The 18,071-nt window shown below is 46.2% G+C and overlaps 1 protein-coding gene across 3 annotated transcripts in view; it reads right to left on the bottom strand.

Annotated features, from left to right (window-relative positions):
* LOC125706032 (ephrin type-A receptor 3-like) overlaps positions 1-18,071 on the bottom strand; it is a 74,920-nt gene that overhangs the window by 28,838 nt on the left and 28,011 nt on the right. For all 3 annotated transcript variants that reach the window (XM_048972468.1, XM_048972476.1, XM_048972484.1), the window contains exons 4-6: positions 8,522-8,677; positions 5,525-5,860; positions 2,464-2,588 (exon numbers count right to left, since the gene is read on the bottom strand). In XM_048972468.1, the coding sequence (XP_048828425.1) occupies positions 2,464-2,588; positions 5,525-5,860; positions 8,522-8,677 (617 nt within the window). The remainder of the gene's footprint in view (positions 1-2,463; positions 2,589-5,524; positions 5,861-8,521; positions 8,678-18,071) is intronic.

Here is an 18,071-nt window from a genome sequence, read left to right as displayed (position 1 = left end):
ACGTTTTCTCCAAGATGATTATAACAGGAAAAATAATCGCTGAAGCTTATTCTTACAATCAGTATTCTTTAATAAGCATATGAAAAAGAACCTCTGGAATGTCTGTTGTAATTTCTCCAATTTTAGTCTCCAGAAAATATAGTCACAAGCTGCAAGTGGCCAGTGTTTCAGAGGAACTTCAATGCATTTTTTATATTTATGGACAGTATGTCCCCTCATGTGGGCATTAAGAGTGGCTGACATCCTTCTGTAAATCAATAGATCTAAGAGAAGCTTCTGCCGTTAAGCCTGGCCAATCAGGAGGCACCTCTGAATGGACAGGGGTGTGCCTCAGCCATTCTGCTTTGCTAAACGTGCATGTTGTTTCAGGGCATACAGTATCTGTGTAAAAATGACCAACTCCATAACATAATGGCTTTGGAGTCGGCGGTGACACTTTGTAAACTGGACAACCTCTTGGCACTGGGAGACCATTACAGCCCATTCAATCTAGACCAAAAGCCATAGATGGAGCATCATTCACTGGAAAATGATGGCTGGCTTATGGAAATGATGAAGCATACTACAGAGGTAAGATTTAGGGCTTTAATGGATGTGCTTTAAAAGATATAGCAAAGGTTCTTTGTACAGAGCACAGCCATACAGAAGGTCATGCCAACACTTATTTTCTACAGCAGAGTGAACACTGCTTTTACAGACTCTGGGCCATTGAGTCGGGTAAAGCTGTGCTTATATCTTCTCTGAATGCACCTATAAAACGTGACAGAAGAAACAGCCCTGAAGATCTTTCAAAGGTCCATCTCTCTAGCTCATTAAAAATGCCTCCCTGGCTAATTTCAGTATCAAATGTCACCGATAGTTCACCCTGTAGGCCACAGAAGGCCTGTAATTTGCTCTGCTCTAATTTTCACACTGAGACCTTGAAGACACATTTATAGTTAATAATAAAACTTCACTCCATTAGACTGGGCCGTTCAGCCTCTGGAAGGTATCCCAATACAGACATGTAAGCATTCATTGCGGAATCCCAACATTCTTAAATCCTAGCGGCCTTGTTTAAACCGTTTTACAGGAAAAATGGGTTCCTGTAATTCTCTCTCTACACTGATGCAATGACAAGTTTTTTCCAGACTATTCATCATATGAAAGTAATAACCTTCCTGATTAAAGATACATAAAATAGATAATGTACTGTACTGGCTATTAACTTCAGTGTCATAGGAATTCCATTATGCGCCGCAATAATTCTTCAAATAAAGAATATTACCTGAGTTAAATTTTTTAAGATTTAAATTAGAAGAATAAAGGCTTTCTTTGACTGTCGTATTGTATATGAATTTCTGTAGCCATACAGTTCATTTTCTTTTTATGGGTGAACTCTAGGTGTCTGCAGAACTTCACACCCTTAAGTTCACTGCCAGCTTCACTGTCAGGTCCTGCCAATGTTGGACGCCCACCTTCATTCGTCTGAGGAGAGGCATCGTTCGCTTAGTGTAGGAGGACCACATATCACAGGTCCTGCTGGCCCCTGAAAGAACCAAGCGACCAGCTGCACGATGACAGCTGTACAGAAAGGAATGGCTCACGGTAGCTCTTCAGGGCGGAGAACAGGGGTACAGCGATGCACAGAAACACGCTTCACCCGACTTTAGCAAATCAAGTCAATCGTTACTGACTCCCTCTACACAGCATCAATCATGAAGCCGTTCAAACAGATCCAGGGCAGGGCAACAGGAGAGGCTTACAGCAAGGCAGTCCAATGCCGAGAAGTGATTCCCATGCTGAAGGAAATGGCTTCAATATGGGTATGTTTGAAACCATCCAACACCTGGCTTTCACATGGCAATGCAAAGCCGAATCATTATGAAGGCTTTCAGATACAAAGACACTTAGGAACCTGAGCATTTTACTGTATTTTCAGGGAGACCAGACATAGCTGGGACTCGAATAGGGATAAGCAGAAGAGTTACAAAATCTATTTTTTTTCTTATTTATTTGCATATTATTTGTATCTACTACCTACTTTGAATCTAATACTAATTTTTATTTCACTAGTGCACTGATCGCACAGTAAGCAGCAATGCTTTCCTAAACCAGTGTTTCACAACCCAGTGTCTTCGCATTAAAATAAGACCCTTATCATGTGATAAATGCCTTTGTATTTGTTCACATTGAAACTGACCTCCACAACTGAAGAAAGAAGCGTTATTTTATTAAGATAGGAAACATAGCTGTGATCTAAATACTATTTTAAATCAAGGTCACAGACATGAGACTGTTATATTAATGTGAAATATGCCCCTAAGCACTCTGTGATATCTTTAAATATCCAGCACTATACGGTTTTGGGGAATAAGACTAGGAAATCATTACTAGAAATTAGTTACTGTATTCAACACAATGGCTGAATGCCTCAGCGTAACCTTTACAGTCCCTAGATATCCAGTTAAAATCTCTCCCCACCTTCTCATAGTACTTGACCTCGTAGTCCAGAATAATGCCATTGGGTCTCTCTGGTTCCAGCCAGGACAGAGATATGCTATTTCGGGAAGCTCTGTCCTTCTTGATGACCGTGACAGGAGATGGTGCTGTGGAGAGACCAAAGAGGATGGTCAGAAAGATGAAAGAGGTTTACTGTCCGCCGTGGCTACAGGAGCCTCACGGTGTCAAGAGCTTCCTCTGAAGTTCATTTTTTCCCTTTTCATCATGCACCCTTGACCTGGTTTAGCACCTTCACCATTCCATTCAAGAAAGACAGAGGCTGAATGAGAGAAGGTATTAAAAGAAATGATGACTATCATTCCTGCACCTCTGTCATAGTAAGCATGGAGCTGAGCAACGCTGGGCCAACAGAGACCATTCGCTCCCTTCGAGGAGAGATAGGTCAGGTGGCTGTTCAGATGGTGGCGCCGACCGCTAGCTCACCACATGGTCCCAGTCTTGCCTCGTAATGGGAGGCGGGGCTGCCCTTGCTCCTCGTCTGTGCTTCGCTCATTTCTCTCTTTCACTTTTTACAGCTCTGTAATTGCAGCGCAGTGCTGCACCGCTGGGCCCCCAAGCCGTCCCACATTTTAATTTTATTAGACCACAGGAAAAAACATGTTGCTCTTTGAAATGTTCAGGCCTTCCGTGATTGTGATTATGTTGTTTTAAAATTCCCCTTTTAACGTAATGAATCCAGATGAACAATCTGCTTTCACTCTGTCCTCCTGTGTGATATTTCTCTGTATGTTTACTTTATATTCACCAAAGTTAATGGCTCCCATGCTACAGTACGTATAACTTACTTTGCACTAAATTTTATGTGACATGAAAGATCTCTGATAATTGCAAATATGTATCTCCTTTAAACACAATTCTCTTTTCCAAGTCACTAACATGCTAAGTTACAGAGTCACTAGTTCAGCCCGTGACTCCATGAGGTATTTGGACAATCAAAGATTGAAGATATCGAGCTATTTATTTCAAGACAAAAGCTCAAGTTCATCTGAAATGTGGACAGATTTTCTCACAATTGGCACACCACCAACTCACCCAAGGTGCTTCACACAGCAAAGAAAATTTCTGTTTACAAGGAAGAAACCAAACCTTACATGAAGCACGTTCTTTGAGTCTGCCTGATTGCCTCATTTAGTCCTTCTTAAAGCACGGAGCAGGACCCTTTAACTGAATGCATGAAGTTTGCATCTTAATGCACTGCACTACAGAAGGGATCATTTTCAGTTGGCTGACATGTTATAACTGACCATGCAGAAGCTGACAGTCTGTGTCTTAGTTACATCTAAGGCTAGTTTGCAAACTTTAAAAAAAAAAAAAAACTTAATAACCAATAAGGAAACATTTTCAGCTATGAAAGGCGAGACAGCAGCTGCACTTCAGGGGCGATACTCTCCTCTCATTCCGGACAAGGTGCATTATTTGCTCAATTCCTGATTCTTACTGGCATCTCCGCCGGCTTCTCGTAAATGCACCCGAAAGATGGTGTGCCTGTAGGCAGGAGGATGCCAAATCACACATTCACACATTCATCTCCTCACCTCATTTGCATTTTATTGCATCATAAAGGTAGCCAGATTATTTGTCCAAGACCATTTGAGTACTGAAGTGAAGTGGGGGGTGGCGGTGGGTGGTTACGTTTCTCATGTTTCAGCTGCTATCGAGAGGCCTGCAGCGGCTGTAATAAAACACCCATTTACATTTGCGTGCTTATTTATGGAAGCGGATGGCCACATCAGAGAAAGCAATTTATACAACTGATGTAGCAGAGCTCTATATCAAATGTCAAGGAAGACGCAAAGAGTGATGCTGGAAAGTGTGAAGCTGAGCGTGTGGCTGCATATCTAGCCAGCTTCACACCTGTCCTGCTGCATTCAGTGGTCTGCATGAGCTCTACCTAACAGAGCCCGGGACACTTCTCTAGCTTGTGGTTCTTTGATGAAGTAGAGGAAAAAAAACTTTAAACACCACCTCCTACTTTCTCAGATGACTGATACCATAAATTCATCAACAATGCAATACAATCGAAATAACAATGATCAGGTCCAAAGATTGTTTGCATCCTTTTTAATCACTGATTTATTGTTTGACGGAGCTGGCCATTTTTTCTTATGTAGTTCCAGTTTGCACAGCATTCGTTCTGGGCTAAAAGTAGCATTTAGGTAAGATAACAGTGGGGAACCTCCTTGATGGGCACACTCACACTCGCACTCTATGGACATCACATTTATTGCTTATCTATCCTAGAAGACCTTTAGCTTTCAGCTAGACCATTACTTATATGGAGTGTAAAATAATGTCATAAAAAAGAACAAGTCAACTGAAAAAGTCAAAACTGAAATCACCCAGTTCTTGGGGCAGCCTGACACACCACTATTCATCTTTTCCCTGTGATCTGTTCTTCTACTTACTTTTCATGACATATAACTCTGGCATCTCTTAGACCTCTTTGAAATCTGTGTGCTAAATCACCCTACAGCTACTTCACCCATTATTCTTAAAAGACAATGAAGAATTGGCAGGGTAGTACACCCCGTGGAAGAGCAAAAAGACATCGTCGGGTGCTGGGGAAACCCAACACTAGCGGGGAGCAGATGGTCTGAGGTCTGACGTTTCAACAATTTCAGTAACCTGGAGTTATGACTTTCTGACAGGCACTCTGGGATCTAAAAAGAGGTATGTGCATTGACAAATAATCTCATAAAAGGGGACGCTGTGTGGAGGAGGACATCCAGCCTAAAGTGCATTTGTACTCAAATCTGAATGGTTTCAAAGTCATAAATACCTGGGTTCCCCACAACCCTGCCAAGAATAAGTGCTTATAAAAAATTCTTGTGATGGAGTTATGAATGTTCAAATAAAAGTTTTGATTCCATATTTTTTAGTACACCTTGTTGCTTCTTATTTGCTCTCTCTATCACAGGTGGTGTGACAGACTTTACTGTAGAGATTAAGCATTAAAGTGCACATACGAAGTTAGCAGTGCAGGGGACACACAAAGTTTAATGGGCCGTGCTTAGCGTCTCACCTGCTTGGTTGGTTGTTATGGTTACAGCGGCAAACTGGCGCTGGCCCGCTGCTAGATCGGAGACCCCGTTGAGGGCTTCGATCTCGAAGGTGTAGTTGGTGTGCGCCAGCAGGTCGGTAACGGTCACGGTGGTGTTCCTCAGCCCGGACGAGCTGGGCAGGAAGCGGACCGCACCACGACAGGGCTCACACTGCTGCTGGCCCCGCCCACAGCGCTTGCACACCACAGTGAAGGTCACGTCCTTCCTGCCACCTGTGTCTGCCGGCCAGCTCCATTCCAGGATCACCGACGTCTCATTAATGACAGAGATGACGTTCCCGGGTGCAGACGGCGGCCCTGTTGATACATGCAAAAAACGGCGCATGTTCTACCAAACACAGCTAGGGCAGAAGGGGCCCAGAATGGGTCTACATGGGCAAAGAAAGACTGCCAGAAGACATGAGAGTACAAGCTTCTGTAAACAGGACAGATTCCAGGGAGAAACCCCCTATGCCACAAAGTGGCATTATTTAACACAGTAGAAAAACATCAAGGAAATAATTAGCAAAACCGAATCCCAAACAGCAGACAAATTACTTCCCTGTAGGAAAACAATGTCTGGAAGCAAGTCCTGTACTGTAAAAGTTGCGAATTTAAGAATGTATGCATGCTTAAAAATGAAATAAAAATGAAGTTGCTGTCTGAGGTCCTAGAATTATGGTGATGCCCCTGTGTGTTCTTCTCCTGGATTCGGCTGCATTCCTGTGAAGACCTTTGGCTTCTATACTGCCACCGGAGGAAACGGCATATGAATAATAGTCGCATAAAAGGCAGGTTGCATAGACGTATGAGGGAAGCACTTTTGAAGAGACTGCACAGAGAATAAGCAGAAACAGCGAGTGGCTCATGTGGGACCCCATCTTTCACACATTAAGCACACTGTGTGGTACAGGCATGCTGAAGGAATCACTGAAAATCTATTTTTCATCTTCATCATCTATGGTGCCGCTTCTTGGCATCACTCGGCACGGCGGACAGCGTGACAGGCGCTTAACACCGGTTCTTCACACGTCATCCCACACACATGAAAATATTTAAATACTGTTTGTTTCTGTTGCAGAAAACAGTTATCTTCAGATGGCAAAATGGAGGCGGCGGCCTCTGAATTTAGACAATATTTATTTATTATTTGTCAAACTCCTTCTTCAGGAGCAGTGCATGCTGGGTTTCTCATTCAGAAACAAGGTGCCTGTAGGAGCCATTTCTTCCTTTTATTTCATCAAACTTCAGTTGCAGTGACTCATGGAGCTGAGTGACAGCATTTGAATGCATGACAAACACCTATTAAAACCATACAGGCACCGGGAATGTTAAGCAACTAATTTTATATCAACCTCACACTTGGTTTGCTGGTTTTAAATTAAACATGTTTATTCTATCCTGTATATATCTCCATAGTTTAATGGGCATGATTTTGCAGATAGTACATCAAAATTGCACACCCTACCTTTGAGATGAAACAACTGAAACAGCTGAGATTCCACATTAACAAATAAAAATTAGCTAGCATTTCTATTCTAAGAGAATGGGGTCCATTGTGCCCATTTGCCTTCATTCATCCAGAAACAGACTGATACCAGTGGATCCTGCTCGTCACCAAGAGACAAACCAAACAACTGACTCTTCAGCAGGAACTGGCTACATCTAGTGGATAATCTCATCTATGGTTTAGCTGATTCAGCTTGGCGAGACAATTTATGCAGTATTTTGACTCCATGATGAACTTCTTTTCATTTGTTTCATAAATGAATACATTTTAAAAATGGCACAGAGTGGAATCGATTAAGGTTTGACGGGTATGAAACAATAAAGAACTTCTACAGCTTCTAGAAGCTTTGAACTAAGAAAACAGTATTTTACATTAAGTGTGTCTCTACTCCAAATCTTTTGATTTTTCTGACCACATTAATGAATGTTTGAAATTGAAGCTGATTATATTCTCAGTCTCTTTTGACTGTGGTAACGTTGTATACTGTAGCATGCGGGTTATTAAAATGACACTTTTTTTTACTGTAACGTCCTAAACATACAGAGTATTTCCTCACATAGTTAAAGGAACAGCCAAGAAAGTTATTGCTAAAATCTGATTTATGATACTTCTCCTCTAAGGCCTGGAACAACCCAGCAGAAGAGTGTAAATTACCAGGAATCTGTGAATAGCAGTTAGTGCTGTTCAATTCATGGGGAGACAAAGAGAGGGAGAGAGAACTTTCGCCGGCGGGAGTGAGTGTACGTATTGGCAGGGAACGGAGGGAGAAGAAACGCCTAACAATGTGTTTCTCATTCGCTCTGCATTCTGTGTGGGTGTCAATATGAAGGCAAGAATTGGAAGAATGGGAAGGACAGAAGGAGAACTCTGCATAAAGACCATGATCCACCCTGGTAAATATTCTATCACGACCCTGCTCAGGGCCCCTGTGGACTGTACGCGTGCCAGCTACACACTAAAGTTTGTTTCTAGGTCTCGATAAATATCTAAGTAGTATTTCAGAGGATAAACGGCGTCAAAACAACAGTCGACTGATTTGTGTCAAGCCTCTCGCTGGAGGAACTTGTCTGTAATGACGCCTTCTGAGTATACTGCCGATGCATTTCTGCCTCCCGATTATACCACCGATGCGATTCTGCCTCCGGAGTGTACTCCCAATGCATTTCCGCTGAAGACATGAGTAGGCGTTCATATGAAGCCTTCATAAATAAATGTAATCATAAATGTATGATTTGGTAATAGAAACTCCACTGTGTCCTTCTCGAATTACAGACCTTTTAAATCACTCATGATTATCACCAAATACAGCAATTTTATGCTAAATAAACACACAAGAAACAAAAGAGCTTGTATCAGTACACCATAAGAAATGTGGATTTCATGGCTTTCTGCTGATGCATCCACTACAGAGACATGCTGGGATTTTGGGCAAAAGCGTGACTGCACTGTGTGTCGAGCTGAGGACGTACGGGTACAAGCCATGGACTGCGGGTCCCCCTCTGAGCGGAAGTAGTCCTTTTCACAGTCACAGTGGATAGCTCCCTCCTGTTGGGAATGGCTGTGAGGGGGGCATTTGGTGCATCTCGGGCTGCCGGTGGAAGACTTGTAGAAACCGGGCCTGCAGGCTGTGAAAAGAGACAAACGGGGCTGTGAGTCAGAGTGACAATGGAGTCACACTCACGAGTGTCTTTTACTGCTTGTATTGACACGGTTAAGATTGGCCTGTTAAAAAGTCCCTGTGGTGATGGTGATGCTATCAGAGTGATATAGTGGAAACTCTCTGAAATCTGCAGAAGATCTACTCTTTGAAATCCATATTAACTGCATTTGGGGTCCTATTATGAAGCCGCTATGAGACCATAATGCCCATCTGTGAAAGGTCGACTTTACCATGCGGCTGAATGCAGCCACGGCAAGTCATTCTGGGAGAGAGAGCAGTTGTAGTCTGAAATATGTAAATGCACCACTGGACAAGTGGAGGTGCTGTTTGAATGTCTCACTCATACTCTATTCAGCAGTTCATCCCTTTCTACTTAAGAGAATGAAGGCTGGTAATGATAGAGAAAAAGCTAATTATGACGATTGGCGTCGCTGTTCTCCTGGATTGGCTGCTCCTGTCTTCCAAATTTAGTGAGTTTGTGCACAGAGGGAACTTCAGGAGCTAAGTCAGCTCAGTGAGTGAGGAGCCAAGCAAGTAGTATAGGCTTCTTTAATGAAACCCATTCCCTCATAAAGGTTTAATTCCTTACGTATGTGTTTCCTGGGGAGAACAACTGCAAAATCAGGGCAATGCACTACCATCAGATCGCTGGATATACTGAGGAAGTGGGAGTTGTGACCAAAACACTTCACGTTTACTAATTCTCCAAAAACAGACCGATTTAAAGACAGGCGCAGGGCAAGGGCACATCAAGCACGCAAACTGTTAGGGGAATATCGTGCGACGGTGTGACATGTCAGGTTTATGTCGGTCCACGGCTGGTGGCAGACGACCAAGGAAAGGCGGGAAAAAGTGCAACAGGAAATCAAATCCGGTTCAAAACTTCCCTGGCAAACACACCAGCAGCAGGCCTGGATGACATAATCATGTGCTGCCATGCACCATAGAGGTGAGGTCAAGAAAGTGAGCATTTTGATTTAAGACAGTAAACAAAATGTCACATTTGTTTATTTATTCCCCAGTTGGAATTTCAATATGTCAGATTCACAGGAAGTATTTGAAGCTTTTTAAGCAAGAAAATTTAATGTGTATTAAATATTTACACATACGGCACATTTATGGGTTATTTTGGATTTAGTGCTTTTGGTGGAGTCTGTTGGAGCCTTACTGTCAGAGGCTGCACTCCTGATCCCCATTTCAGTGAATACATGCAGCTGGTCTGCCACAAGATACAAACAAACAAATATGCTGTTTGCTGATGTGTGCCAAAGCAACTTACATATGTTCATCAGTTCATATAGCTTATCAGTTTATAAAAATGCCTCTCTCTCTGGCGATGTGAAGCAGTCTTCTGTCCTTTAACAATGTTTAGTGCATTGAAGATTTATAAAAATTTTATACTATACTATACTATACTATACTATGCTATGCTATGCTATGCTATACTATGCTATGCTATGCTATGCTATATTATGCTATGCTATGCTATACTAGGTATTTGATCCATTGACCCACATTCAGCAAGTACAGAGGTGCACTGGAGCAAAAGGTGCAGGCTGGGGTTACACCCTGGGCCAGACCTCTAACTATCAAATCAGCATCAATTCCCCAGATTGTGGAATGGGGGGAAAGCAGAGATTTCAAGCCCACAGCTCTAGGGTTACACCCCCCAAGCCCAGCCCAGTCCAGCCCACCCCACCCCACCCCATCCCACCCTAAGCCACACTCTGACGTAACTGCTCTGCAAAGAACTTGCAGATAGTCCACGAAAGACAAAAACCAGAGGCTGTTCTTATATCCTCTAAAAACTGTGCAAAATCTGTCCTGTTGACCCAAAATTTAACCTGATATGCGAGTATGCTGCTAAGAAATGGTCCCCTCCGGGTCGGTCCTGAATGTGCTCATTCACTGCACATGTGCAGTGTGAGGTGCCATTTATGGGATCAATGGGCAGAAAAATGCCTTTTCTGACTTCCTTGCGAACTATTATCACACCAGATGTGGGCCTGACTTTACTATCCCCAACTGGAAAAACATTTCATTCACAAGACATGTTATCCCCTGTAGTGCAATATCTGCTGACAGTTAATTTCATTATTTCCATAACATTACAGCTAATGGTGGCCTTGTGAGCGCAGGTCTCACACCGACGAAGAGCATGTTTCTCAAAGAGCGTCACACTACAGGCCCCAAGCAATCGATACCGAAATAAGTCACAACATCCAGTGAATGGTGGCAAGATTAATGTACTTCCATGTCTGTGGCTCTCTGACTCGGGGGGAGGGAGGAACAGACACATTAATTCACTAGGCCCTGTTCGGACTAATTGCAAGTGTAACTGAATCTGGCCATACTCACCGCTGCTCCCTGACCTAATGTAGAGGTTTACTCTCTGGAGAAGGTCTGGGTCAGGCGCCTGTCAATATATGAGTGGAGGCGTCTGACACATGATCTCACGTGCACCGGTCCTCTCGACTGGCTCCTCGCTGCTGGATGTGAAATTAGGGCCTTCATTTGCCCAGTCAATATGCTACGGTCACTAAATACTCTCATCTATAATTAAAGCGGGCACCGTTTGTCTCGGCAAGCTGGGCGGTGAGCCGGCACTGCGCTTCATCTGGATTGCAGCACACCGTGAGTGTGACCGTGGACTGATGTGCCGTCCTGGTGCTGACACAAGCACGCCCAATGAAATGACACAAGAGGTCTAACCGCCAGCTCCTCCAAGCACACCACGCGGCTACAAGCGTGCAGACAGGGTCAAGAGGTCCTCTTACTGTTTGACTAAGCATTAGAACTGCTAAGACGTGATCTAAACGATCTTCTGCATGGTGTGATGGCTGCAAACAAGCATGGTGATTCCAGCATCTCAGCATTTTTCAGCTATAGTTTACTGAGGATTATGCAATAAACAAATTGGCATATGGTCATATGCAGTTCTGTGTATAAAAAAAAGCCTTGTTAATGTGTGATGTCAGGGGTTAAAAGCCAGACACATTAATGGCAACAGGAAGACTGAATAAAAAGCTGTCTCTCTTTTAGAACCAATAAGGGATTCAATATGTCCTGTATTTTCAGAGAGCGTGATCAATTCCCCAGTTTCTTACATGTATATTTATAATCAGGTCATGTAAATTACAGTAAAACTATTAAAACCAGCAAATATGACTAGTGGGATCACTAAAATTGCAGTGTATGCAAGTAACTTGCACACTTGTATCATGAGATGTCTGCTAACCCATTTCAAACCACCAACACTTAGGTGTGCGGATGCATCAGCCAGAGAACCATGAAAGGTGATTTATTGGTGCCTGTGTGTGTACTATGGGCTGCCAGACAGTGCTTACCCATGTGAAGATGGCTACCTCATTCCAGATCAATACGCACTGGCTTGTAAACAGCACCAATGACACCCAAAGCAGATACCCAAACTGATCCTCCCTCAAGACTCTTAAATCTTTACCCCTAAATACAGGAGAGCTGCACTCCCAATAGGCATAAGCTAGGAAGAGGCCCAGGGTGAGGATGCAGGGCCTGACTGCTGCAGCCTGGGCTCTGCTTTGTTTGGCGACAGTGTGCATGGGAGTGCCAGTGGTAAACAAAACACCACAGGATGTTTACTAACCAAACTGGTTCCTTCCCCTTCCAGTGAAGCTCTCCATCCTGAGGATGGTGGAGGCCACTGAACCTAGCAGGCTGTGCTTGCAATGCCCCCCCCCCCCCCACTATGCTGTCTCTTACGAACTCGATGGGAGGCTTCCCAGCATCCCCACATACGTCTCCCTTCCCGTCTCTGCCACCGTGACCCTGAAGGCTCGGTGGAGGCTGCTGGGATTAATGTCAGCCACTCGCAATGCCATTAGCTCACAGTTTTGGGGAAGACTGCAATTCCTCCGTTGGATCTGTTGGCTGTATAAACAGCACGGTTTTGGCCGCTTGGCGGCCGATCAGGGATACATTATTCAAAATAACATCTCCACGTGGCTTAGCAAAGCACAGGCTATCTGCAAAACACCCAGTAAATATAGACAGGGATTTTATTTTAGGTACAGTATGACTGTGATATGCAATTTCAAACCAAACTAAAAATGGCTTGAAGAAGCATCCCACTTCAGTGTCTGGTATCTCATACTAATGAATTTTCCAGCAGACAAAAATATGAATTCTATAAAAAATGTCATTATGAGACAGTGTTAAAGCAGCTCTCACTATGGAGGGTCTCACCTCCCACCAGCACACTGGCGCAGTGATCAGCTCGGAATAAAGGTTCAAGATGACAGCAATTTTGCATGCAGAATTCCTCACGCGTCGTCATTTAGAGTCTCTCTTATTTAACAGTCTTGTTAAAGTTATCTATTTAATAACCCCCCACCCCCCCAGGCCATTAAAGGTAGTGACTGTGTTACCGTGTTCAGGTCAACTGTACTGACAGCCCCCCCCCCACCTCAATGAGCCACAGGGCTCATGTTTCCCAGCTCACTGGCCGCCCACAAGGGCTACGCCGCGCCGCACCTGGGCCCACCGGCATAAGCAAAATTAATTAATCAAGCCATCAAAGGCTAATTAGGAACCGCCACTTCTGCTACACTACCCTGAGAGAGGTGCTACACGCACCTTTGCTGAGAGGCCCCAGGTGAGCGGCTAAAAAAATCACACAGATTCCCTCCTTTCTCTAGCCTTACTGTGCAGCTTTCCATCGCCTTTTAACTCATAAGATCTAAGAAGGTCACGCAAAGCTGCGATATAATTGGCCCTGGCTAAATTTTAAGCAGCGCTGCTAGTCATCCCTGGCAGTCTCAGAGCTTGTGGTGGGGGGAGCAGTGGTGCCCCCCCCCCCCTCCCTCTCAGCCCCACGTTCTGGGCTGGGCTCGCCATCCGCTTAATCCTCCGCTGAGGAGGCTCTACCATTCCTTCAATCCCTCCGACCCTGGCCTCTCTGGCGGCCCACACAGCGTCTGCTGCTCGGGAATAAATCACTCTGGTGGGACAAAGCGGGCAGGGGGTCAGGCAGGGGCTGGCCGATTATGCAGCCTGCTTCAATGTGCGGAGCCAGCTTTGGGCAGTGACTGATAACGCGCCTTTATTTTCTGCCCGGAGCACCAGCACTAAAACCGCTGTAATCCAAACAACCTGCTCCTGGCTGCCCCCTCATCGCATTCGGCCGATGCATCCTGTGTTTCATCCACATGTGAGCGCATGCCTGTCCCCAATTGTCGCTGTCTGCAGGTGAGTCCAGAAGACAATGCAAATTGAGGTGGCCCAAAAAGAACAAAGAACAGATCCAACTCCGTGGACAGAGGGATCCAAGCATGCTTGCGTGCCTATGGTGACAGACAGCCACTGGAGAGAGATAGACAGGGACTGGTGGGTGACAGACAGACACCAGAGAGTGAGAAACAGCCACCACGGCCTGATCCACATTTCTCATAGCTGCTCTGAAATGGTGTTTGAGTTGTCGCTGGTGTTCCCAGCCCTCTGCAGAGCCCAGAATTAGAGCGCTGTGACTCTCCTCCATAGCCCATCTCCCTCATCAGAGACGAAAACCCCAGCATCAGAGCCCCATGACTCTCATCCACACCCTGTTTCCCCCTTTGGAGACACTGTCCCAGCACCAGAGCGCTGTGACTCCCTTCCACGCCCCTTATCCCAGACCTACCACCTGCCATCTTTGAGCATTGGTTTGTCATTGGGGGTCTTTGATGAGTAATGATTATTAATGACTCTTTTGGCACCATCACTTTTCTTTGTTCATTTTCTGCACGCTACTCACAAGGTTTCTGATCATTTGCATAACAAACCATTAAAATAAATCAAATGAAACCATTCTGACGTGTCACATGACCAGCGTGATTATTTATCTTTGCTGGATGTCACGGTGCTGTCCCATCCTCCACGGTGCAGAATAAACTCCTGAGGACGCGCTTTTGGCACTCAGAGAAGCCGCACCAGGCCTGGAACGGGGACACCGGTGACTCGGGGGGGCACGATTCAGATTTTGATGGCAGGTGTCCCAGGCAGAGCTCTGGCAGAAGGGCCCGCAAATCAATCTGCATTGACACGCCGCCCGGCGGGGTGTCCACACATTTGGTGAAGGCTGGGCAGCCAGCCGGCCCCCATTCATCTCCCCATGGAGAAGAGAGGAGAGGAGGCCCCTTCAGGGGAAGGGGGAGGCGGGGGCACCTCGACGGAAGCCCCAGAAGGGTGGACGTGGCCGACGGGGGCGGCAGGGGGGGCCATAAATCAGGACGATGGACTCCAGTGCGCGGACATGGCTGTCAGGGGGGGAGACGCGGCGCCGCAGGTGAGATCCAGACATGGCGGCAGGAGGTTCAGCGCATCGGCGGGCTCCCCTTACCCAGCACCCCCCACCAGCCCAGACAGCTGGTCCACAGCCCCCCCCACACACACACACAGGCACACACACAACACACATGTTTGTATTCATATCTCAGTAGTGCCCATCCAATGATTTCTCTGAGAAAAACTCTACTCCCAACAGGACGACATTAACCCTACCCAGATCTAACCTTATCCATAAGTAACCAAAGGAAATGTGAAACTTTTGTCTATCTTAGTTTTTTGATTACAGTCACAGATTTTTATGAAATTGCCGTTATCATTGTGGCGACCGGGAAAACATCCTCACAAGATAAAAAGTGGGGAAATCTGGTCCCCACAATGTTAGAAACACACACACACACACACACAGATATGCTCGCTCACACACAGACACTCAAATGCACAAACACACGCACCCACGTCTTCATGGCTTCTGCACATTATACTATGCAGCTCAAGCTGAGTCACAGAGGATGAGCATTTCCACCTTAAGTGCTTAGAATGGATTTTTTACTAGAAAAGCAAACAACAGCATCTAGCTGTAATACATGCTATGAGGGCATGTGACTGTACATGTTCCACTGTGTGTTCAGGCCCTTCCCACCCAGCTCCCATTAGCCTTCACCCTCAATTGCCGGCCTGTCTGTACATCACGTCCTTTATCCGGCTTCATTAAGATTCTTCAGGAGCCCAGCAAACAGCTGGATACGAATGTGAACACTGATAGGTTAAAGCCTGACATTTCACGCAAAAGCTATCTGCCCCCTCCAGCGAAGGGGTCTGGGGCAATTATCAGAGCGGTTAACGCAGCCAGTGAGACAGCCACTCGCGCGAAAAGGTCAGACGATGGCCCCCCCTCCGATTCCTCTCTGGCCTCATTGATCCGTCACCCCCGTCTCACCAGCCTCCCTTCCAGGTGTCTGGCTCCCTCCCTTCACCCCAAGATCAGACACCCCCAGTTCAGCTGTGATGCGTGTTCTGGGTGAACCTCCGGGGACCACATGTGTGGCTACCTGCTTCCCCCGCTTCACACCATGCTCTAAACAGGCATCTCCCCCCTCACCCGGTCACAGAAAACAACCATCTCTGTCCCTGCATCGCCTCTTCAAAGATGAATTTCCACCGTGGTGGGAAATGCTGACCGTCTCCTCAGTCACTGCGAATAAGAAATATATCTGCATGTGTACAGGAACAGATGCTTTGTTTGTAATGTGCTTATTTACATATCCCTGCTCTGCTTTCCTAAGACACACACACATATAGAAGTAAGAGTAAAACCTGGACTTCAGGGACAGCCATTCATCTAGTGTCTCTAGAACGTTTGCTTTTTTTCTTTGGGGGGGGGGGGGGGGCATTCTCAAAGACGGAGATGTAGCCACTCTGCTAAGCACAGGTGACGTTCCGATCACAGATCCAGAGCCCTAACCTGCTGAAGCACACAACACCCCACATTTTGGTGGTCACAACCACCCTCGGCCCTGCGATCACATAACCCCAGTTCACAAAAGAGACCCACTGAGGTGTCCATCGGCACGCCGTGACATCGCTAAAATTCCCGCACCGTTCTCGGCAATCCCGCGCAGCCACAGGGAGCTGGTAACATCACCGTTTAGGCTTTCACCCAATAGAATGCCAATCAATGGGGCAGCATGCTTGACTGTGCAGCATGTATCACCTCCTGGGAGAATCCAAGCAGAGCGAAAAAAGGATGCTGCAACAAAAGGCTTCCTCATTTCAGTGACTGTATGGTGGTATATTGCGAGGTGGCTGCTCACCTCCTGCCCGCTGTCTCTCCTGCTCGTTGAGGCCCACTGGCCATCATATCTGTTAATATATCTGAGCAGAGACTGCAGCACACTTCAGAGTGAAAGACAATCCCCTCTTAGTGGCCCCAGCGTGATCAATGGACTGAGAACCGCGGCTTGTCAGGAATCGGGAGTGCCACGACTGGCTTGTACTCTGCAAGGGATCGCGGACAAGCTGACAGAGCACCAAGCCCCCTCGAGGTCCCCAAGGCCAGGCCTGACTCACCCTCGGCAGCATGTTACCATAGTGTCACACACAGTGACACACACACACACACATGCGGGCGCCCAGCTACAGCAAACCAGTGCAGACGTGTCTGTTTCCATGCAGACTGGTTCTTACAAAGCACAGACACAGTTATATGGAGTAACACAGCGGCACGTGACATCACTGCACAAAACACATGTGCTGAGATTCACACACGGACAGTCACATGGACACGCCCCTAAAAGCTGTCACCATTGGGAGGGCTCTATTTGTTGGTTAAAAGCCGGCATCTGGACAAAATGAAGGGACATTCACTCGATGCGCAGCGGAGCTATTCAGTGCGACTTCTGTTCATACAGTATGTTCCGGAGCCCCCACTGCGCCATTAATCAGGACCCCCCACCCGAGCCCCTCTGCAGCCGAGCCTGTTTGCACTCAAACAGAGCCACCGTCTGAGGGTCTCCCGAGTCCAATTTCATCCCCCCTCAGAGCCGACGGCTTGTGGGAATGCGTGTGGGGAGAGGGACAGACGAGCTGACCGTACTTCCCCACGGCAGTGAGCGGCTCCAGCGCGGTGCCATTCTGCACAGGTAGCTCTCCGCACAGGCATATCTAATTACCGCGTGCGTCTGCCATGTCTCACAAGGAAGCTTTTAAGACCTCATCTTCTAACCAAACCCAGAGAGACAGCATCAAAAGCCCTACAGGCAAGTCCGGCCAGGAATCAGGTGCTTACGGGATCCACCTCTACCCAATCTCCGTCTCCATTTCCCAGATTTCCTACTACGGGATCAGCAACCTCACCCAGGCGGTTAGATCTGATTCCCTCCGGCAAACTCTGAGCCAAAGATAATGCACTACTGTTTGTGCAAGAGTTCCCGTACTTCAGCAACCAAAACCACAAGGCCTAAAAAAGAGATCTGACTGAGTGAAATGAGGATAATTGCATGATCTAATATAAGAGCCACAGCAGCTTAACTCTATTATTCACGCAGATGACCAAAAAA

Source organism: Brienomyrus brachyistius, chromosome 1 (assembly GCF_023856365.1).
Source record: "Brienomyrus brachyistius isolate T26 chromosome 1, BBRACH_0.4, whole genome shotgun sequence".
Classification (NCBI taxonomy): Eukaryota; Metazoa; Chordata; class Actinopteri; order Osteoglossiformes; family Mormyridae; genus Brienomyrus; species Brienomyrus brachyistius.
This window is presented reverse-complemented; position numbering and strand designations above follow the sequence as displayed.